The following is a 24,476-nucleotide window of genomic DNA, read 5'->3' on the forward strand; positions in this document are numbered from 1 at the left end:
GGTCTAGAAATATTTACTCACAAACTACGTATTAGGAGGATTAACTCATAATATTTCTCATTATGCATCGACGATATTTCCAGAGCAACATTGCAAACGCGGCACATTCCACTAGGATACATACATTTTTTTCTCCGGCTCCGGAAATAGTAGAACTTTCAAACTTTTCCAGCGTGTTGTTCTCTGTCTTGCTAAGATCGGCGCTAAATACTGTTGTCCTGGGTAGCGGAACAAATGTATAAAAATGCTGAAATGGGCACAATTTATTAATTAGGAGTTATTTTGAAACTCATTTAATAAAAGCCACTATCGATTTTTTTAAACCTCCCACATTTAGGGGGACACCACCTGAAAATTGCAATTTTTGAAAAAAATACTATATTTCCTATTTTTCTGTATTCTGGTTCCACAACCAATAGTGTACCTCCTGCAAATTTTATTGCAATATCGGATGTATTTAAAGAGAAAAAAAGCATTTTTAGTAAGCCGACGATGCAGTCATATAGTTTTTAACTGTGAAACTTCGGTTTCCTCTTTTTAAACTGCTGTAGCTTTGCACCGGTATGCCCGAGAATGATGCTTATACTCTTGTTGGGAAGACCATTTCTTCGCCGTTTCAGTACATTACATACCTTCGTTGGAGGGTAAACTCTATTCCGGCAAGAACACCATAGATGTTCAGCTTTCAAGGAGACGAGGCTCTGCACATGGCCAGTAATCAAAAAGCCCGCCCTGATTCAACACAAATCTGACTAAAACCAGCATTCGTTTATTGAAAGTCATGTGGGTTTGTCTGCTTTGTATTTCGATGATGCTTGACCCGTCTATTCTTGCTGATGTTGGTTCGTGTATGCAAGCATATCGATTCCCGCAATCGTGTCACAACCAGTGTCCACATGCTGCCAATAAAATGACACTCGAAGAAAGCGTAATAAGCTCGGACTCACTCAGCAAAGCCATTCAGGAGATTTAGTATAAGCAGAAGGCACCAACTACACTGTTGGTGCCTTTTAGTTGCCAGCACCACCAGTAAAATCACGTGTAGTATTGTGGAAACTTGAAACAGGTTTTTCTCAGTTTCACGTTCTTGCAGCAACTTTCGTTTCAAGAAATATATTATTTCAATGAATCGCTTAATATATTCTTTGTTGTGGATGCTTCTGAACTGAAATTTAATAAGAAATGGAGCCCTATATATTTTTTATTTATATAAAGTTCTTATAGCCAAAAAGTAGAGATTTGATGAGGAGAAAGTGTGCCATTATGTGGAATGATACTCATGTTGAGATTTTGCACAAAAAAAACGGGATGTTAAGGTAAAAAAGAAATAGCCGCACCCGCCATATGTTCTAGTTAAGGCTGAAAATTAGAAACGATCAATATTCTGCAGCGATTTTATATGACAGATTTCCTTGCCAAGTGAGGGAACTTACATCAATAGCTGCGTACCTCGCCCTGTAGCTTATAAAAACTTTCCTGATGTGATGAAATGTCATAGAGTGCATTTAAGCAACAAGATGACTAGACCCTCCAAATTTCATCAATAACTAGCGACTGCTGTAAAAGTTGAGACTTGACGGTGGTGTCACCCCTTAGGATGATATCGCAGCTCCCAAGCCCTGCGCGATTCCAATGGCAAATGTTTGGTAATTTTTCTCAGCAACCACCCAACAAATTGAATTGGCAATGGCTTTATTAGAAGAATAATCATAAACTGAGTAATATTACGGCGCTACATTTCCCGATCTAAACTTTTAAATGTTTTTACGGGAACTTAAAACTGCTTGACAAAGCCCCAGTTTTCGTTCCGTTCTTCGTGAACATTTAGAAAGAAAGCAGGGCCGAAATATAAATTCAGCGCCACTGTATTGAAGACCAAACCTTTTTGAATATATCTCTAAAATATTTTTTTTACAGAGATTCTCCATGTGATAAATTTTAATCAAGTTTGCGGCCCATCAAAATGTCAGAAATTCAGCTGTTAATCCGTTTGGAATTGGGGACCGATTCCAGGAAAATCCAGGAAAAACCACTGTTCTGAAGGAAATCCAGTTCATAGGCGCTGACAATAGACTTAAAAGAGTGCCGGCAATTAGTCAAAGAGGGGCGCGAAGCGGCTGATCAGAAAGCCAAAGAGGAGCGCGAGGCGGAAGAGAAGAAGCTCGAAGTGGCTGAGCAGTTTGAGATGGAACGCTTGGAACTGGAAATTAGACTTCTCGAGGAGGATCAGGCAGTGACAGGCGCCTCGAATCCCGACGAAGTGAAGGTTTTAAAAATTAAAGACCTAACGCAGCCCATCAAGGTGGTTAAGGATGTTTGTCTTTTTCTGGTAAACTTTCAAAGGATGTGCAACAGTATGGGGCGGTCACGTAACACCTGGCCTCATCTCTTGCTCACGTCGTTGCCTTGTAAAGCGGCCCAGGTTGTCACCACGCTTAGCCCGGAGAAGGCTGCAGACTATGACGCAGTCAAGCTCGGCCTTCAGAAAAAGTACCGCTTATCGACGGAGGCTTTCCGGATACGTTTGCACGGTACCAGAAAGAGAAGCCCAAGAGTCGCATCTTGAGTTCCCTTACAATCTTAGGTCGAACTTGGTGGAATGGCTTGAAAGTGTGAAGATCTACGGTAACCGCGACGGCGTTGCCGTGTGCTCCGGCCTCGAACAACCATACAAGGGCATGCTGGAGGCAACATGATACTGTGTTTAGGATAAAAATCCTGACACGACACAGAAGGCAGCCGAGCTGGTCGAAGAGTTTGTGGCATGGCGAAGTAGTCAGAAAGACGACACACCAAAACGGATATTTCCAGGAACACGCGGCAATTACCGCGGAAGATTTTATAAGCTACACTCCGAGGAATACAAAAGGTAGCCAAGGACTCCGTGAATGGCGCTCATATATCGAAGTCCGCGAGGCGCGGAGAGGCAGGAGAGGAGAACCGTCGCACGAAAAAACAAGGTCAAGCAGAAGAAAAAAAAGAACAATTTGAGGCGAGAAAGCCGATGCCTTGTTTCTGCTGCCAGACGTGGGTCACATGGCGGCTGGTTGCCGAAAGCCTCGGGTGGTATTTTCGTACGTTAGTATAGATGACGAGAACGACCTACTGCTCGAGCCTTATCTCCGGGGCCTCTTTGTGAACGGCGAGTCCTGCAAGGTGCTCAGGGAGTGCGCCGCTACGCTGGCCGTCGTGCACCCATCGCTCGTGCAAGCGGACCACTACACTGGTGAGTCCGCGCGGATACCGCAGGTGGCTAAACAGCAGAGCCTCTGTCTGCCAGTGGCCGGGGTGACGATTCAATGTCGGTTCGGCACACGGGAGACAGAGGCTGTGGTTTCAGCTCACCTACCACCCCACTATCCGTACCTCTTTTCTGTCAAGTTGGACCAAAAACTCCTTAAAATGGGAAAATGTTTGACCGACGGGATAGTGATGGCTCTAACTGGGTCGAAGACGCGGGAGCTTCCTACCCACCCTAGATACAATGAGCAAGCCACCATTTCACGGGAATCGGAAATTTAGCTGGAAACCTCCGAGAACGTGCTGGCGACCGAGGACGCTGGGCAAGCAATTGAGACGCGGTCCAACTCCTACAACGAAGGTAGAACCCTGCAAGCGCAGATGAGTTCTCAAATTGTGACGTTTGGAGGTGACTGAGGGGCGCGTTGTTCGTGGAAACACATCTAGGTTGCAGAGTCTACTAAAAGTAGGGACAACGGGTTTGCAATCAGAACAGAAAAGCGACCCCAGCCTCAAGAGACTTTCCACACTGAGGGAGAAGGAGTAGACTGGAAAAACATTACGTTTCACGAGAAAGAAGGTCTCCTTCATGGGAAATACGAGGACAGGCGAGGAAGGGTTTATGATCAACTCGTGGTGGCTTACAAGTACCGCTCCAAACTCCTGCATGTGGCACATGAAAGCCCTTGTTCAGGGCATGTTGGTACAAAGAAAACCAAAGAACGTTTACTTCAAGAGTATTATTGGCCAGGGTGTTTCTGATATGTTAAGAACCACCTGAAATCAGCTGGTGCCAGGTCATCGGGAAGTGAAAGGTCCTCTAAAACCGCTCCCGTTGACCTCTGAGCCTTTCAAGTTCCTGGTACTGGACGCGGTACGGTCCTTGCCCGTCACTTAGTCACGGTACAAGTACCTCTTCACAATGATTTGTACTGCCACGAAGTTTCAAAGGGCTGTGACCCTGAAAACTTACCCAATACCGAAGATTCATGAGCGTATCGCAACAGTGATCAGTGCCAAATTTATCTCCACACTTGATTTGGTTCGGGGATATTTGCAGGTGCCCCTTAGAGAGCATACCAGTCGGTTCTCCGTTTTTGTTTCTCCGTTTGGCACCTTCTAACCCCTGATGCTGAGTTTCGGATTAAAAAAATGCTCCCTTTTGTTCCTTCAGTTTGATGAATCGGGTGCTGCGTGGACTTGGCGATTTCTTCTTACCATATTTAGATGACATCTCTATTTTTTTCCTACCGCTGGGAAGGTCACTTTCATCACCTGCGGGCAGTGCTGACACGACTCTGGGAGGCAGGTCTGACAGTAAAGGCGGAGAGCTGCCAGTTGGGTAGAGCTGAGGTCACGTATCTGGGCCATTTTGTAGGAGGAAGGTCTCGTCGGCCGTCCGAAATTAAGATTGAAGCCGTAGAAAACTATCCGTGGCCTAAACCTAAAACCGATATCAGAGCATTTCTCGGGCTTACCGGGTACTAAAAGCGATACATCCGGGATTACTCAAAATTGGCCAGCCCGCTCACTGACGCGCTTTGAAAGGCGCAGCCAACGCTCGTCGTCTGTGACGAACCAAAACAAACAGCGTTTCAGACACTGAAAACAAAACTTTCTAGACAGCCCCTTTTCATGGCTTTTGATTATGCCCGACCGTCTGTCGTTTAATGTGATGCTAGCGACCGAGGACTGAGACTTGTGTTATGTCAGAAGGATAATGAGGGCATTGAGCACCCTGTTTTGTCCGCAAGCCGAAGCTCAGTGTTCGAGAACAGGCGTTCAGTGCGAGCGAGAAAGAATGCGCATGTTTCTTCTGGGCGGCTCAGAAGCTTTCGTGCTACCCTCTCGGGGAACAAATTCACCTTTGAAACGGACCACTGCCCTCTGACGTGGTTGCGTAGTATGTCTCCGAAAAACGAACGCCTCTTGCGCTAGAGCATTGCCCTGCAAGATTTTAATTTTTATGTTATATACAAAAAGGGCAGGAGTAATGGCAACGCCGACAGCCTGAGTATTGCCTTAACATGAGGCCTGGTGTTCGTCAGGAAATGACATAAGTTTGTTTAGGCAACTTCAAACTGTGTGCATTTACTCAAGTAGGCTTATAGTACTTTGTGGCAAGAAGCAAATATATTCAGAGGTTGTACTGCTTAGCTTGTCCTAATTTCGGAAAGTTCAGTTCAAGCTGTCTTGGGATTCATGTTGAGTGTGACATTCTACTTAGGGGTAAGATTTTAAATAGAGCGGAAGTTTTGAGTCTCATTGATCTTACTTCATGAGCTGGCGTTCCCTTGAGTTGGCTTGGGTGCTTGCCTGCCTTCTGCGGTTGCTGGTGTTGCGGGGGTCATTCCAATCGCTGCTGAACTCGTCCTGGTAACAAAGTGGGTTATACATGACCGGCAGCAAGACACGTCGTTCCTTCGGGCGATTCGGAGGATGTTCACCTTTGGAACGATTTCCACGGTGGCGACGGGCGTCGGCGGCCTCGGTTCGTCATCTTATGTTTCGCTCACGGGTGGTGCTCGTCACCTCATTCTTCTCCGCCGGAATAACGTGGCTTCAAGGTGTCGAACCGGCTGAATGTCTGCCCTTTATGGAACCCAAGGGAGACATCCATTGAAGGTCAACCCAGTGGGCCTCGAACACCAGCATTATGCCAGGATCTCGTCCGGCCTGCCACAAGAGACCTGGAAGGACGACACCTTCGAAGAGACTGGTACGTTAACGCATGACGCCATCGAGTAACACGATTTCTTCGGTGCGGTTTGCGTGGACGTGTGACGTAACCTGAAGAGAGGGTCCTGTCGAGAAGGCGTAGGTGACGAAACAGATGCACTGCCGCGATTGCTTGCCACCGACTACATAGCAACCGAAATACTTTAAAAGGAGCGAGCTCACCCAACTCACCTTACCCACCTAGATAGATCAAGATATAGCTTCTGCTAGATGCTGTATAGCCATAGCTCATTGCTCTCCTGACATGTAAATAAAGGAGAGTTGTAATTATCGTGATCGTCGCCTGCTGTAACTTCTGCCTGGAGCTCCACCTGGATATGGACCCCTGCCGAGCCTGGTCCATCCTTGGGACCCACGTCGGCCGCGACAACACCAATAGGAATGAAGAAGCAAAAGTCAACAGCTCTACGGGATGGGAACAACTAACAAAGTAATTGACACATCTTTTTTTCCTATGAAGAGATTGCCTCAAGGTTGAGTTCTATGAAGAGCAACGAAGTGACCTCGTCATTGCTCGCGACGACCACAAAGAGCCCCCAAATTGTGTCAGGACCCAACAGCACCAGAAATCATAAGTTAATACAAGAAATAAAAATAGGGAAAAAATGTTTCTAATATTTATATAACAAAAGGATGCCATTTCCGAAAACGAAACTCGTAGGTGAGCCTCCACCGCCTTCATCAAGAGGCCGGTGAGCTATTCTCCACGTCGGTTGGTTTTGCAGTGAGATTTCCTCGTATTAGCCTCTTTCGATATTCATGGCTTTGGCATGGACCTGCACCTTTATTTTATGTCAAAACCGCAAAAAGATCGCACGTGCCTGAAAGACGATGCCGGTTTTCATTCATCATATTTTCACAAAGTGAGTCATCTTAGGTTCTGCTGCCCACTAGAAGGTCAACCGCACCTGGGACGGGACATTTCATTGAACGCCGTTTCATTTAATGCGTCCTAGGTTTCTCCCAACGAAATTTAAAAATTTACGCTTTCTTTGAAATTACTGAATCTTGCAAACTATGGACTTATTTCTCATTGTCCTTGCGTACGAGAGACGCTTAGATGGCACGATGGAGGACACGCCAGGAGTGTTACCAAAGCGGATGGATTCGGGGTTCCACCGGCTCGCCCCTCTACCAGCCTCGATTTTTTTTTTTTTTTTTGGGGGGGACGGGGGGGGGGGGGGGGGGGGTCTAGCAACTCATTTTTCGTTTTTGGTATGATTTTTTTTTTTTGTTTCAAAAATTAGATATTTACAATTCCCTGTTACGACGAATCAGAGCGCAGCTCTTGAGGAGGAAGAGGGGAGGGTTCCTAGGAAGAGGCATACGTTCGTCGCGACCTTCACGAATGACCGTGACGTCACGTGTGACGTTGTTATTGGAAGTCCCATAATGCAACACGTGGGTAACAAGTGATACCCGTGCGTTGCATCATGGGATGTTTCTCATAATGCAACGCGCGTGACCTTTGTGACGTCACTTGTGACCCTCTTGACGTCACGTGGGACGTTTCCCATATAGCACCGCGTGACCACGGCGACGGCGACGCCAACGGTGACGTCGCTCAAGCCGGAAACAGGCGCCTGAGAGCCGCGCTTTAAAATAACGGCCAATTGCTGCAATTGGACGTTTCGGTTCGGGGCGACCACTTTTTCGATGAAACGGGGTTTGCTGAAATGTCCTAAAACCCTACGCGTCTCCCTTTTTTATTTACTTTGAGCTTATTTTCTCAATATGCGGAGGGCAAGTTCGTCTGCTTCTTGCGCAGGGGGTAGCGGTGACGTCAGAACGCCGAGCCCTGATTGGCTGATCGCGACCCCCTATCTGAGCGTCGTCTGCTCGCAACGTCGTCTGCGTCTCTCTTACCTTTCCTGCGACTTTCGGGAGCGCAGAGGCCAGATTCACGAAACGATCTTACGCCAAAAATGTGCGTAAGACAAAACTTAAGAACAAATTCGTATTCACGAAACGAAATTTTCGTAAGTCTTGCGCAGGTTACGACGAAGTCCTACGACAGCTCCGAAGCATGGCCGACAGCGTCGCGGTCGCGACGACCAACGGACGTTCATTTTTCTACGTGCGCTTTTCACGCGTCCCGACTTCAAGCAGCAAGAAAAAAGTAAAAAAAGTACTTGAAACAGACCACGACGAACAAGAACGCTGGATCCACAAACACCCGGGAAAAGCTCCGACGGCCCCGATTCCACCGAGAACGACCAAGCGAGCTCGGCAGATAGGCCTAGCAGGCACTCCGACTCGGCGACCGTCTGCCCACGACCGGCTGGCGTGCTGAATGGAATATGCCCGCGCGACCCTTGTGAACCCTTCCCGTCTTATACTTTGATCGCTGACCTCAATTTTAGATTAAGAGGTCAATCTCTTCCTCCTGTCATCTCCTTGTTTTTCGAGGCAACGGTTACTCTCGCCGGTAAAAAAGCGGTGAATCTCCTACAGACGCCGGAAAGGTAAAGCAGCCATCGCTTTGACTAGCAGACGTAAAGCAGACGACGTTAACTGCGCCAACCCGCCGAGAGAGTCTCGCCGAACCCGAAAGGAGAAAAAAGTATTTGGGAGGGAACTTGCGGACACTAACACGCTCCCTCTCGGCTCTTAGCAAACAAACCTCGGCGCCTCGGGACACCTCGCCAGTGAGTCCTTTGATTTGCCTCGTTGGTGCGCGTCTGCTAGTGTTTAGACAAAAACAACGTACCGCTCGAGTTATTTCGTCTGCCCTCTCTGAAAGGCGAAGTCGAGCTCGCTTGTTAAGACCTGCACTTCCGAAAGTCGGCAGGATAGGTAAGGCAGACGCAGACGACGTTGCGAGCAGACGACGCTGCAAAGGAGCAGACGACGCTCGGATAGGGGGTCGCGATTAGCCAATCAGGGCTCGGCGTTCTGACGTCACCGCTACTTCCTTTCTCATGCGCAGAAGACGACAATGAGCCCACTTGCGAGGCGTATTGCTTTGCTCGGCGACAACTCAGGCGCAGATTTGTATCCCCCCCCCCCCCCCCCTTGTATTTTGCTTTCTAAAGAGAAACCGACAAAACACAAAGAAGGTCTAGGCACCTCGGGATGCCATACAATTGACGCCTACCCCAGCCATAAGCCAGTGGAACCCTCTAATTCTCTTCGTGATTAGCGTTATCCCGAGTGCAAAGAGGGAGCCGGCCCGAAACCACCCAGAAACCGAAACTCAGCCAATATTGCTGAAATTTGGAATACATCCGTTCGTGCATCGGTTTCATGACTTTAAACTGAAATCTGTTATATATTGCGTGAAAAAAAAAAAAAAAAAAACACTGTGAAGGTGGCCGCGGTACATGGCTCAATGCCTCACTGACACTCAAACATTCCACTTTATTTCGTTTTCGCTTGGTATAGAATTGGCTCATATTGAGAACAAAAGAAGCTCTTTACTTATGATCTCGTAAAAAAAGATAATCACAGTACCCAAAAGCGGCAAGCGCCCTTTGACGCTGTTACTTGGTGCCGCAGTGTTTACTTATTTAAGTGATTTGCGTTGGCGGCGTCTCGTCCGGGCGAAGAAAACTAAACAACAGCGAATTCGGTGCTCGGTAAAAGATGCTGGATTATTAGGGGCAATTCAGTTTTGCGAAGTGATTAATCGGAACACGTAATTTTAAAAGTTAATGTTACAATGTTTTTTTTTTTTTGTTTGTTTATTTCTTAACATAGCTTTGTGACCATAGAACTACGCTTGGATCAGTACGTATATAGGACGCACTATTATCTAAACTTGCGTTAATTGATTTTCGTCATTTCGGCAGTACAACATGTAGGTCTTTATTAAAAAGTTCGGACACCAACCAAGCCCCTTTGTAGGGACCCTACGCTTCGTGGTCAATTTGGCCTCTTCTTCAGGGACGACTAGGGCTGTGGCAGTTGAGCAGCAGTGTCCTTTTCTTCTCTTCTACGGAGGACATCTGGTCTTCTTCTTCTTCTAGGGCTGTACCTTTTAATAAAGTGACGAAGCCCCTACACATATGCGGATGGCAATGCTCCGTGAGGCCGATTGATGTTCTCTGGCGTTGTTTGAATACGCGAGGATTCGAGAAACGGTTTCTTTCGAAGATTTGTCTCAAAGTAAATGATGCATGCCTCGTCAAAGTCAATAGGATGGTCCTTGACGTCGCAGTGCTCAGCGACCGAGCTGTGCTCATCATCAAACTTGCGTACATCGTCTTTGTGTTGACGGATTCTCTCTGTAAAGTTTTTTGTTTCGTCGATGTATGTGGCCCCACAAACCCACAAGGAACCTTATATATAACATTATATATAACGTCCTTAGCACGGCGATCATTTGAACGTGGCATGAGTCGTCCAGGGGTAGACACAGGATTGTGCGCCATTTGGATACCGTCTTTATCCAGGGCACGTTCCAGTGCCTCACTTGTTACGTTTATGTAGGGAAAGAAACGGAACAAACGAGGCTCTGGCACGTGTCCTGGCTAAGGAGGGTAAACAGTGTGGTCAGTATATGACCCCTACAGAAGAATGAGGCTGCACCAAAAGGGCGTTCAGGCGGCACTGAAGTACTGCACTAAAGATGAACTCAGCTACTCCCCACAAAGTCCGACGGTGCTGACCTGAACGTAAATTAGCACTTATGAAGCGCTGTTTCAGCGTGGTATCAACAATATAGGTCTAAGTTAGTGCTGTCTCAGCAAATTCGGATATATTTAAGCAATTACACAATTATACTCGAGTTACTAGTTCGGACATGTATATTAATAAAATAAGCCAAATCTGAAAAAAAAATAAAAGGCATCAATTATGAAAAAACTATGACGGAGTATACTTTTACCGAGTCCAGCAATAGTACATGCATTGGCGCATGTGGCTGCCTTGGAAATTGTCGAACAGGCGGTAATTAATGGGACGCATGCAGGAAACAGGTGCACGACTGGAGAGCAGTTCGGGGCGCCTGTAAAGAGAAAAAACTCTAAAACAACTGAAACCGCCTTTTCTGTTATAAAACCAGAATCCCTTAAAATCACCGTAACCAGGTCACTAGTGTAAGCTACGCACTTCATAATTCCATGTTATTCTCTATCTAAAAATAGTCCGCGAAAGGTTTCCCCCGGAGTGGAGACGTTTCGACTTACAGCACGTATCTATTTATTTTTGTCTAAACTTGTCGCCGAACGTTTTGTGAATTCTAAAAAAAATTTAGATTATCAATTTTGTTTTTGCACGAAGCTTTAGAAAAACGAGCGTAAACAAGGTGATTGCATTACAATATAAATAAGTTGTATGTATTGGTGTTCATTTTTCTTAAAATTTTGAAAGTCAGGGGGGTGGGGGCGGGGGGGGGGGGGGGTCTTTAGCGTACAGTGATGTTTCGTGAATGAGGACCACATAAATATTGATACCCGCTATGTATACCACATTTCCCGGGACGATCTGGGTGGAGTTTCCGAAATAAGAAGGAACCTCGATGACAGTTGAGCAGGTGCTCAGGGTGAGCACAAGCTAAAACGTTAGATAAATATTTATTGCCGTGAAGCTGGGGCTTTTCTTCTCAAGGACAGTTCCTATTCGGGAACTTTTACTCGTCTCTGATTATAATGAAACTGGATTTAGAACAATTCTCCGTTTTATAGTGGTGTATCAGGAAAAAAGAAATATAAATTTAACGAGCTCAATAGTTTTTATAGAAGCCCAATCAAAACCGTATTTTGAAACTGATTGTTGTTGTTTGTGTGTTTTGTTTTTTTTTTTGAACGAAAGGAAACATCAGCAAACACCAAAATGCTTTTTCTTATGAACATGGTGGATTAGGGTCACTACTTAGGATTTGATAATCGAGTGCAGTGACAAGTTTAGCCCGTTGTCTAAAGAAGGCCATACTTGGAATGCTATTAGTCTATAGAAATTAAAACCTTGATTAGAACCGTGACAATGTCTCTTGTACAACAAAGGCGAAAGTACGCATGCATGTTTTTTTTTTATTAGACGTTCTATTGCAGAGCAAGCTTTGCTAAATATATGTTTAAATATTTTAACCACATGCATATACCGGAAAAAAATTGGTTAAAAAAATCAAGGGGCATCAACAATCTCTGCAATTGTAGTCTACTAGGTAAAAAGGTCGGAAATGTCGTTTGATTTTTAAAATTTAAACAGACTAATTGCAAAATATTCTGAGAAGTTAGACGTACATCTACAAAACGTGTGCCTAAAACAAAAAAAAATGCTTTTGTCACAGCACTTTACTTTAATTAACAGCTGCATAGGTTCTATACATCAGTTATGGTATGTTGGTTTGGGGTATGGCCACTGCATCTAACTACAACAAACTAATCATCCTTCAGAAAAAAATTGTTCGTATTTGCGAAAATTACAGTGGTAATGTCTGAAACTTGAGCACTCAACCACTCTTTGTTAAATATAATATATTGAAGGCAGACCAGATATATCACTTTGAATTATTTCAATGGATCTACAAAAACAACCTCTATTTGACACAGACACCTCCTTCTAGTGCCTACACATTACGAGACTTGAAACGTAGGACCCCAAGCATACGAACAAATTATGGCAGGCAAAGTTTATCGGTACATGAGTACTAAATTTTTAAATTTCCCTGGCATTGATGTTAATTTCAGTTCCCCTTTTCCAAAGTTCAAAAGAGACTGCAGACCAGCTCTGGTTTGCAGTGATATCGCATTTTCATCTATTTAAGGCATGCATATCTATTTATCTATTTATATTTACTTTCAATGAAGCGTAACGTATACGAAACTTTGAAATTCTCCATTTTGGCTTTGTAGCCTGATTTTTGGTTTTGATTTAGCTTGTTTCCGCTTTCTTTTATTAATCCTTGTTTATAAATGTTTAGTAGATATGTAAAAAAACCGGTGTCTATTTTTGTCTTTATCTTTATTTAAATTTTATTTTATTTCTGGATTATAAAAAGCATATCGCCCCGCATTGTTCAACCTGTGCCGCTTGTGTAGTTGTTTGAGTTGAGTCATTGTATTTCATGCGTTTTCAGATATTTCTATAATATTTGTTTCTATTTGCTTTTATGCCGATGGCTGTCTTGTTATATAAATCACTATGACTTCTTTGAAATGCTATTTCCGCTGTATGAACTGCAGGGGGAGGGGCGCTGTCAGGCATCGTGCCTTTATCTCTGCTCCCTCTGCGGATTGAAATCCGCAAAACAAATAAAGCAACAAAAAAAAAGTAGGCATATCCGGTATGGGCGACGAAAAAATATCAAAACGTTTCAACCTGCAAATAGTAAAAAAATAGAGGGGAGGCAAAACGAGAATGTGTAACGGTTACATTTATGTCCTAAATGCCTTCTATTAGAGTGGCGACGGCAAAACAATGTATTCGCCCATACTGGAAGTGTCGACAATTCAAGATGGCGGCGCCCTTGCGAAAAAGGTCTATACTAAGTCGTATCGGGAATCACGTCTTTAGGATTAGGAATTATGTATAGTTCTATATTGTTTTAAGCCGACTAGTTTGATTCAAGCATCTACAAGCATTGCCAAATCATTGTCTACATTTTGTTCCACCAGATTGTTTTGGTACCTAATCGTTCGTGACTTAAAATATTAATAAAATAAACTTTTTAGTGCTCTAAGTATGGGTGTTTTCAGATAAATTTGGCCGACCGTGTACGGTGATCAGTTCTAACTTCTACAAAAAAAAATATTTTGTAGACTCGATGCTTATCAAAACAATACTAAAATCTGTTTAAAAAAAATTATGTATATATATATATATATTGTTTTGGCGGAAGATAGAAGTACACTCTTAATGGTTCGCTCAATTACGCTTATGCGTGAGGGACTGCCCTGCAACCGCTTGTGACCGCATAAGGCTACTTTACACATTTGCGTTAAGAGGCTAGTTGACATATTTCGGACTCCTTAAGACAGGGTGTCTTAAAAGGACACTGAAATTTTAATCAAAGCATATTTTAAAGGGCAACTCCGGCCAAAACTTAAAATGAAATAAATTACTGGTATCGCTGTAGTGACACAAAATACGACCCCAGCCAAAATATTACGTCCGTGGGACGCCGCATCCTCAACTATTGCCGATAATAAAAATGCGACCCGCCGCGAGCCGCTGCACCTTAGCGGGCGGTCAGAGAGTTGCTGATCGCTAAAGCAACATTGGGCCGTGACGTCAGTATCGTTCTCTTTTTTTCTTCCGGTCCGGGCGTTGCGCGGAGTGCGCTTTGAGCCGCTACCACCGCTACTTCGGCTTGTGATTGGCGTGTTTAGCCGTGGCTTTTTTCTGTAGCCCGTGTAGCTTCAGTATAGCCTTTTGTTTATTTGCTTGCGAGAACTCTCAGACTCGTTTTAGCGAGCAACTCGGTGCGCCCAAGACTGCCCAGCTGTTCCTCGAAAGATTCCGAGTGCAACTTGTAGCGCTGTGGGATGCTCAAACAACCCGCTGCGCAACACGGAGGTGCTTTTTCACAAGTTTCCAACTGACCGGAAACTAGAGAAGGTGTGGGTGAACGCTGTTCGACGAGTGGACTTTGGACTTCGGCTTTTACGCGCCCGAGGAAAAAATAATAAAAAAACAGACGTGTACAGCTCAGCACACGTGTGTTCGGGCGCCGCGGTCCACGCCGGAGAGCCTTAAGCGCGATCCAAACCAACGCTTCTTTTTGCGCCTGTAGGTCGTGCGGCTGCGGATGTGACGCATTTCGTGGCGTTTTTGCTGTTTCCGGGCGCGCTTTCTGACTCAGAACCGTGCGCTTTGGTTAGGACGGGCGAAACTTCGGGCGAGCGCGCACGCGCGCACGCAGGCACGGGCGCACAAGCAAAGTGCAACTGCGACAGACTGGCCGGCCAGACGGCGAGAGAAAGAGAGAGGGAGAGAGATCGCGTTGTCATGTTGGAAGAGAATAAAAGGGGGGGGGGGGGGAGGGAGAGGGCAGCCAGACGGCGAGAAACGCGGAGCCGGAACTAGCTTGCCCTCCACCGATTGGCCGGGACACAGGAGCGCCCTACTACGTCACCGCGCGTTTTTGTGCGCGTTGAGAAAGAAGTTGAAATCAACCAACTTTTTTGTGCGCGCCCGGAAGGAGCGAAGAAGCGGCGCGACGTCACGAAAATACGTCACATCCGCAGCCGCACGACCTACAGGCGCAAAAAGAAGCGTTGGTTTGGATCGCGCTTTAAAGCTTCGTGTCTGGGACTGACCCGCAGCGCGGAAGCGGAAGGGCCCCCAGTACTGCATGTCACTGCTCCGCTCCATCCGCGGAGCCCTGACGGCAATTTAGGCCTAGCGACGAGTACGGAAGACCGCACACACGGCGACAGCCGCCGAGTACGGCACCGAACGAGTCCACTCGTTTTCCAGTCGCTAGCTTTTGATTATACAAGCGGCGAGTACGGCATAGCGCACGCACGACGGCGGCCGCCGAGTACGGCACCGTACGATTTCACGGGTTTCCAGTCGCTAGCTTTTGGGTATACGCACTAACTCTTGCTACATCTGCTGGATAACTACCACGTATACAGAATTAAAACAGAATCAGCTTACCTCCTATCTTTAGACGGCTAGCGTATCAGAGGTAGGTGGCGCTCGGCCTGCGTACTCGTTCAACGAGAACGATCCTGACGTCACGTTCACATAGCGGCTGATTTCTAGTGTGGCCGGGGCCTCGAGCGGCTAGTTTCGATTCTGTTGGCCGCGCCCCAAGCAAAACTTCGAGGCGTCGATATCTTTAAAACTACGCTCAATAACGAGAAAAAGATTACACCTTGCCATTCAGGGACTCTGACTGCACTAAAATTCATAATCCCAAAATCGAAAGCATAGACTGGATTTGCCCTTTAAATCGCATAGATGGGCCACATATCTCTTTGTCAATTCTGCCACGCAGAAAAAAAAATTGAACCTACATTTACGCCGGTGGCGCAATTTAGGTGCGGCTAGCCCTGCTCTAGGCCCCGCCGGGTGCTTACAAAACTAAGCACCTTTTCTCGGCTCTCATTGCTTGGAGAAATGATTGGCGTGTAAAACGTTGGCCGTAAAATTGTATCTCCGTGCCGCAATAGTGTTTATATCGACATTAATTTTATGATTCACAAAAAATAATCAAAATAGAGTGATCGTTGTTTTTGAAATATATCCCGAGATTGCCATTTCGCTTCGGTTTCAAACTGTCATAAACACGGCTGTCGGCGTTTCCGGCGTGCTCAACGAGCTACGCTCGTTGTCCTCGTTTATTTCTATGTTTGGGATTCGTTTTGCATTCACCCAGGTTTTACATTAATATACCGACCGACCTAGTTTCTACAAAACACCTGTCGCAAGTGCGCGCCTTTGGAAGCGCTGTGCGAGTGGGTGATAGTGTTCGTAGCGGGACTGGGCCTAAGCCTATCGTCAGGCGTCAACTATGTTGCCTAATCTGGTTTGATTTGTCCCTTTGTGCGTGTTAGTGCCGAATACAGGTGTTGGTTCCCGTAAACGTGGCCCGCTGCTCTGTGAATTGATGAACCGCTGTGATTGCGACCAGGGTGTAATATCGAGAAGATACCTAGCTACACAGGTAAGAATTTGCGAGCCATTTAGCTGGGGGCAATCAAAAATTTGGCTCGGATCAAGTTTCTTTTTTGTTTTGTTTTTGTCATTTCGCATTGAAGGGAATGTAGCTCTCAGGTTTTGCAGCGCCCCTGGCTTGTATAGCGATTATTTTTACGTCTCGCTTTAATTGTGCGTCATAACGCTTACTCACCTTGCTCGCAAATGTCATATGAAAACCACAACGATTACTGTAAAGCTGGAAGGACTTATATTTGTTTTGTTGGTTTTCTTTACTCCTCACGGTAACGTAATATCTCACATCGATAAACGCTGACAGATGCTTGTATTGGACCGTGGCTTGTGCCTGAGGGAACGCTAGAGCGCCGCTCTTATAGTTCCGTCTTCGAGCGTTGCAGACGTTTTAAACGGGGGCAGAATAGCAGACGGGCGGAAGCGAAAACCAACGTTGGCAAAACGGACGCCGACAGGCAGCTTTCCTGTACGCGTCTCATGGGCATTGCAAACGACGGTAGATGGTGGTGAAATAGCAGACGATGCCAGATGCTACAGCGTGTCTGCTTGCACAAGCATTAGGGGTCAGACACTGGAGAAGACGCACCGGATTTTGCGAAAAGGAAAGGCTAGGTTTGTTAGCGTGTTCAACAGAGCAGCCAAGCCAATCCAGTAGTATTGGGTGGGGCAACTGATTTTTGGCGGGACTTAAGCGTGCCGTGAACTCTACGTAAATTTCGTCGAACGGCGTAAATATTGCGCTTTTTTATTTCGTGGAAATGTTCTACAAAATGAGTGCCCTATCTTAATGTTCTTTAAAAAAATTGTTTTTTATTTTGGTGTTTCTTTAACTTTTTGTGATATCTTACGACGAGACAACATACTGGCACTATCTCTAGGGTAGCCGTGGAACTTTTGTGATCTCCGTACACAGGGTATTCAACGGCAGACGAAATCAAACATGGCCGAACTTCCAGAGGGAGTATGTGGCTTCCGGCTGGCAATTGTTCTTGCTTGCTAGTAGCTTCGTTTCATCTACCTGCATCTCCTTCTCCAGTGTAGAAATGTGAAGGGCGGTGTGCGTCTGGCCGTATCTCAATGCACATTCCGGATGTACGCTGCCCTACACCTTTCGGCACCTGTGCAGGAGGCGCACGTAAATCGAACGAAGCTTTCAAGTACCCGCAGTGAGTAGCGGTTACATTATAAGTCTCACTACCGAGGACCAACTGTGGTACCTTCAGAAATTTAGTCATTCTGGATTGACACGCCTTCATGATCCCTTAGTTCAGAAGAAGGATCATTTGTTCCTAAAGAAATGCCAAATCTGTCGAAGGTACCGTAAGTGCATTTTCAAGACCACCTTTTCGTGCCGCCTGGCACAAATACATAAGAACGGCTGAAAATATTGAAGTTTTTAAACACCTTAAACTACTTCGTGAACGGCAAGGCACCGACAATGTGCACCAACTTCGACCAGGTGCCGAAGATACCCGCCCAGCTCCATCGCACGGGTCACCGAGTCGGATATTGGGTTAGCAGACAATATCCGGAAATATGTTTTTTGTTTTGTTTTTTAATATGTTTAATTTCCGTGCGACGCCACTCACTACAATACCGAATTTTCAAATGCTTTTACTTTATTCGTAGGTATTCAAGGTTTTTTTCCCAAAGCTCCTTGTCACCTCGCAGTTCTATGTGCCTTAAAGGGAAGATGGGGCACTTCTACATTTGAGAAAAAACGCTTGAATTGCGTTCTTTGGCCTTTAGAATAACAGATATCAAAATTATATTTCAATGCGACGCGCCGGAGAGCCACAAGAGCAATTTCAAAATAGGGCTGAAGCACCGCCCCCCTAGCCTTGGGCAGCCAAAAGATCCGTCGATGACGTCACGGACAGCGACTGTTTTTCGCGTTTTCTCGCTCTTAACAATACTTACGCAGCAAATGGTTTGGGTATTCGGGTTCACGGGGTAAAAATACACTAGAATTCACTTCTAACTCATTTTTTCCAAGAAGCTCCGTAGCTTCCCTTTAATGGTCCGGGTGGCACGTATCCTCTTACGGAGATGATCGGCCGAGCCACCGCATCCTGTCACATCTCACGTTGTACCATCTGTCGGAAGCACATCGAAATAGGTGAACTCCGTCATCCGATCACCCAACATTGCTCCTCTCAAGAAATCTCACCTAGGACATTTTGTTCGTACCGGTGCGCATTGACAACCTAAACGCCCGACACCGGGCATTTCTAGAGCCTAAATCTCACGCAATCACACGCTAGAGAACCAAGAGCAGTCGCGCCCCCAAACATGAGGTAAACATTAAAAAAAAAGTATTTCTCTCCCCATGTCATGGCGGCAAACACTGGCGCCTCTGTCGCCTATCATTTGTACAGAGCCTAGGCTGTAGAGAGGGTCCAACTCAAACCATGGAAAGGGTATGCAGTTTAATGAGGGACGCCTTCATCGGAGATTGGACGCAAGTGCGCATACGCTGCGTTATCGTGTGGCTAGGAGGGAAAAAGGTGGAAAGGCAGAGACCTTCGCGAACGACAACGCGTTCGGAACCTGCAGCTGGTATTACGAACGCGGCCCAGAAACCACGGGACCCCGATCGTGCAGTTGGAAATAATCTATAATACATGCTCTCTGACTGTTCGTTGCCACCTAGCGGTTCTGGCCGCCTACTCGTCGGGAAGCAATTGGGACGAATTGCGCGGGCCTAGTGTGGTATTTACGGTTATTACATATTCAGCGTCTAAAAGGGTGTGCAGCGGCTAAAAATGACCTACCAATGAAACTCTCTTGGCCGCTAGGCGCGCCCTGTTCGGGGCTTGAGTTATATACGCTCCTTTTCTACGTGGATGTAAACAAAAAAAGAAAAAATAACGACCGAACTTCCGGGGGGAGTATGTTACTTCAAGTTGGCTATTGTTTTTGCTTGTTTTCAAGGACCGCCAACGAGTAGCGATTGCCTTAGAAGTCTCAACGCCGATAACATATTTCGGAACCTCTCGCCATTTGCTTACACGGCATCGACATGCCTTACTCATACCTTGAGTGCAAAGAAAGAACACTTGTTGCTCAAACAAGTGACAAACCTGCAGAAGGCATTGTGGGCGCATCTTCAGGATTACCTAATTGACTGGACTGGTTCATTTACCTGAGAGCGAAGTAAAACTTAAAAAAACCTAAACGTGTTCAACTACTTCGTGAACGGCAAGGCATCGGCAATCGGCACGTACCTCCCCCAACCGCCAAAGACGCACTCCGAGCTTCCCCGAAAGGGTCACCTTGATATTAGGAGATAATCTTCCAAAAGTGTTTGTAACGCTTCCTTTAGCGCGACGGAAGTCTCAGCAATGCAAGATTTCCTAGTGTTTTGACTTGGAGGCTTTAGTATACAAGGTTTATTTCCCAGATCACCGTACATATTGCATTTGTACGGGACGTAATGGCCAATCGGTGTACGGACATGATCGGTCGAGGAGACGCGGCGTCGGCTCCGGAGTCTCGCGTTTGTCCCGTTGCGGCATCTGTCGGCAGCACATCGAAGTAGCTAGCATCGTCTGCCAATGACGTCCTGCGATTACCAGGCTCGGCGGCGTCGCTGGCGTCCAGCGAGGTAGAGGGGCTTATAGCGATAAACTGTTATCCCGTTCACCAAGCATAAGTGACCCCCACTTGGCCGCCGCCATGTTGTCGAATTTTGACCATTGGACACGCGACCGTACCAAATTCTGAGGCTGCTTCGCAAAACTGATCCGAGACTTTTTTTTTTTTTTATTTATTTGTTTGGCGGGTTTTTTTCCGCCCAGGGGGCAGAGATAAAGGCGTGAAGCCTGACAAAGTCTCTGCCCCCCCCCCCCCCAACAGTTCAACAGTAAACAGTACAATGAATATAATTAGCAAAAAGTATACTCAGTAGAAATTAAAAAAAAAAGCACAGTGGAACAGGTATTTTAACATTCAACATTGTGACTTGTAAAAAATAAAAAAAACGGCACAATCAAACAACCAGCAAAAACATGTTACACAGCAAGCATGATTCGAGGCGTATAACACATGTAACGTCGTATGACACAGAAGCATCATATCACTAATATAAAAAAAAGAATAAAACGTTAGAAGAAGGTTACAGCCTAAAATAGGGCTGATGGCAGCAATTTAGTCTAGAAATGAATAATGATCGAATATATGCCAAGAGCCATATTTGTAGTCAAATATAAATACATAATAAAAATAACAGATTAGCCTACATATCACACAAGTGAGAAGCTCATACCACTGCCCACGAGAAAGCTTCGGCACTGTTTTTTGAAGGCATAAAACGTTTTATTATAATCTATAGTCATGTCTGTTCTGTTTAGCATCTTAGTTATCTGATATGACGAAGCAGTGCGGCCATAATTGGTTCTTATTGAAGGCATCCTTCGTTTTGGGTCTCGTAGTTGGTACGGACCTAAACTCGATTTTGGTGTGGAGTATATTCTATGTTTGTGAATCCATTGTAAGAGTTTAAAATAGTATATTTGGTCTGCCTGAAGCATATTATATTTGATGAATAGAGGTTGGGTTCTTATGTTTCTAATATCTCCTTTATAATTTTCGCACATGCGAAGAATCCTCTTCTGCAAGGTGATAAGTTTGACATAGTTCGAATTGATCGTCGTCCTCCAAACTAAGATACCGTAACTGATTTTAGAGTAGACCAAAGAATAGTACAACGTCTGTTTTAGCCAAGTGGGCAGCAAGTTTCGTATTTTATATATATACTTCCCGTAACACGAGATAATTCACCTTTGAGTTTATTCACGTGAGTGTTCCATGAAAGGTCCTCGGTAAACCATACACCAAGAAATTTTTGTTCCGACACTTGCTCAAGCACAGTGTCTTCAAATTTTAAGCTTATGGGGCTGCAGTCGAGTTTATTTATTGGCTTAAAAATAATATACTTAGTTTTGATTGTATTTAGTTTTAAAGAATTTGTTTGTAACCAGGTGGATAGCTTCAATAGATAGACATTTGCAGCATTTTCTAGGCATTTTTTCGTCACTCCAGAAAAGAATACGTTGGTATCGTCTGCATACATTATAAGGTCGGGGGAACCGGATATAGTCGTTATATTATTAACATATATAAGAAAAACAAGTGGACCTAAAATTGACCCCTGAGGGACACCATGCTGTATTTTAAGTCGATTTGACGATTCGCCGTTTATTAGTACATATTGGTAACGATCCGCAAGATACGTTTCAATTAATTTTAGAGCTACTCCGCGCACACCGTAAATTTCAAGCTTTCTAAGTAAAATATTGTGCTGCACAGTATCAAAAGCTTTACTTAAATCTAAGAAGAGACCAAGAGTAAATAATTTGTTCTCAATATTTTCTACTTTTTTATCCTTTATGTTAAGAAGCGCTAGCTCCGCCGATTTTTGCTTTTGGAAGCCGTATTGGGACTTCGTTATTATATTATGCTTCTCAAAAAAACATGTTAATCTATCAGCAATGACACGCTCAAATACTTTAGAAAAAACTGGAAGAACTGAGATAGGTTTGTAGTTATTAATGTTTGTCTCACCCCCTCCTTTATACACTGGAGTGACCCTGGCTATTTTTAGCTCGTCAGGGAAATCACCGGACTGAAGCATCTTATTTACTATATTCGATAGAACTGGACTAACTATGGTCACAGTGTACTTAATAGGTAGGGTTTTTATTTCATCTACTCCAGCGGCGACGTCATTTTTTAGGTTTCTGATTATTTTATCAATTTCAAATGGTGTCGTTGGAGTAAGCATAATCGACCCAATTTGGTTTCCCGCGTCAATACAGTCATCTATGTTGGAAGCCCTCCCAGTGTACGCACCCATGCTAATAAAATGTCTATTCATTTCATCGCCAAGTTCTTTCCCAGTGACACGTTTATTATCTATTAGTATTTCTTTCAGATTACATCGTGCCTGTTCCCTGTTCGTGAGTTTGTTTACTGTGTCCCACACTTTTCTATGGTCATTGTGTATGCGTAGAAGTTCTTTTTGATAGTATTCGCATTTTGCTTTTTTTATGTCGGCATTAAGTTTGTTTCTGCATTTCTTGAACTCGATAAGCAGCCGCGGATCACGATGCTGAATGAAGGCATGATACTTGGCATTTTTTTGCCTTATTCTTCCATACAGGTCTCTAGTCATCCAAGGCTTTTTCAATTTTTTACATTTCACTCTACGTTCCTGAAGAGGGAAAGCTGCATTATAGTACTGTCTGACTTTCATTAGGAATATTCTATAGGCATTTCTAGGATTGCACTCAGCATAAACGTCATCCCACGTTTCCTCTTCCATAAGGCAGCCGAAAGTTCTTAGCGTTTCCTCATTAATGGTGCGATGCCAAAACGTCTCTATGTCTTTGTTATTTTCTCTAGCAGAGGAGGACTCTAGGCAAAAGATTGGAAGATGGTCACTAATATCACACATGATTGCACCTGCTGTAATATGACGAGTATCGGTATTTGTTATGCATACGTCAAGGTACGTGGCAGTGTCTGCAGTTATTCTAGTGGGCAATGTTATCAAATTGCTGCAAGCATACTGGTTGACAATATCACGAAAATTTTGAGCGTGAAGGTCATCTGAAATTGTGTCTATATTTATGTCGCCAAGAATAAAGAATGGCACAGATAGCGATCCCAGGAAAGACAGTGCATCATCAAGAAAGGTCATGAATTCATATATATTACCCGAAGGTGGCCTGTATAAAGCAAGAACAACAGTATTTGATAGTTTAACACACAAGCTTTCAATGTTTGCATCAATTTTGGACAAGTCATCTACAACCTCATGCTGTAGTTTATCTTTAATATAAATAGCGATACCCCCCCCCCTTTTCTTATCTCTGCTCATGATTTCGCACTTATAACCGTCCATGATTGGCGCCATGTCCTCTTTTGTCAGCCAGGTTTCCGTAAGTGCTATTACATTAAAGTGCACATTCAACGAATGCAAAAATATTTCTAGGTTATCAACTTTATTCTTTATGCTTCTTACATTTAAATGAATTGCTGAAATTTGGCGTTTACCTTCTTTGTACTTTTTATTGAACGCATTGTAGTCATAATAATAACAATCGGGTAGGGTAGTTTCCATTATTGAAGTGTTGTGTGCACTCCAAAGTACTAGCTTATAGTTTAATTCACAATTTATGCCACATCAAACATGCCAGCGATTCGGACTGCGTTGGCATGTTCATCCTTTCGAGCAAACACTTTTCCCCCAGATGACCACACAAATTTCCACCCAACAAGTTTCTTTTGGGCGATCGCAGCTCCCAGTAGCTTTTTGTTTGCACCCGTTAAATGCTCATTCACATATATGGGGCTGGGGCTTCCGCCATAGTCAAGGTCTTTTGTTGTCAGTCTTTGTTTTTTGCTTTTCTGCAAGACCGCATCGCGTTTGGACCGTCGCACGAAGCGGACGATTATGTTTTTTTCTGTTGTTCTGAATGTGGGTACGCGATGGCACACATCAATCTCAGAACCTGAGATTGGTTCGTTCAGAAGCGTTCCTATTCTTTGAACTATGTCGTATGCATCACCTTCCTCTGGTATGCCCTTTATCTCGAGGTTGTTGGACCGCTGATACTGTTCTAGTTCTTCGATTTTAGCATTTAGCTTACGGTTTTCAGCGATCAATTCTTCATTTTTTTGGGATACGTTCTGGACCTCTTTCCGAAGTTCCTTTATTTCGTTTTTAATCTCGGTGACTCCGTCGCAGGTGTCATTACAGTATTTGACACTCTCTTTTAGGGCTCGAAAGTCCGCTCTCATCTCTCGTCTTAGCTCATCGATAGTTTTCCCAATGTCTTTTACTTCTTTAGTCATGTCAGCGACCCGACGTCACCGTACTTCACACACTCAAAACAGACAAAAAAGACAAATCGATGCTGTGTTCG

The 24,476-nt window shown here is 44.8% G+C and overlaps 1 protein-coding gene across 1 annotated transcript in view; it reads left to right on the forward strand.

Annotated features, from left to right (window-relative positions):
* The first annotated feature begins 3,036 nt into the window (after window positions 1-3,036).
* LOC120843500 (cytochrome P450 2J2) overlaps window positions 3,037-24,476 on the forward strand; it is an 86,602-nt gene continuing 65,162 nt past the window's right edge. The window contains exon 1 of the mRNA XM_042290385.1: window positions 3,037-3,226. Coding sequence (XP_042146319.1) covers window positions 3,037-3,226 — 190 coding nt within the window. The remainder of the gene's footprint in view (window positions 3,227-24,476) is intronic.

This window comes from Ixodes scapularis, unplaced genomic scaffold (assembly GCF_016920785.2).
Source record: "Ixodes scapularis isolate PalLabHiFi unplaced genomic scaffold, ASM1692078v2 PGA_scaffold1__304_contigs__length_218370807, whole genome shotgun sequence".
NCBI classification, from domain to species: Eukaryota; Metazoa; Arthropoda; class Arachnida; order Ixodida; family Ixodidae; genus Ixodes; species Ixodes scapularis.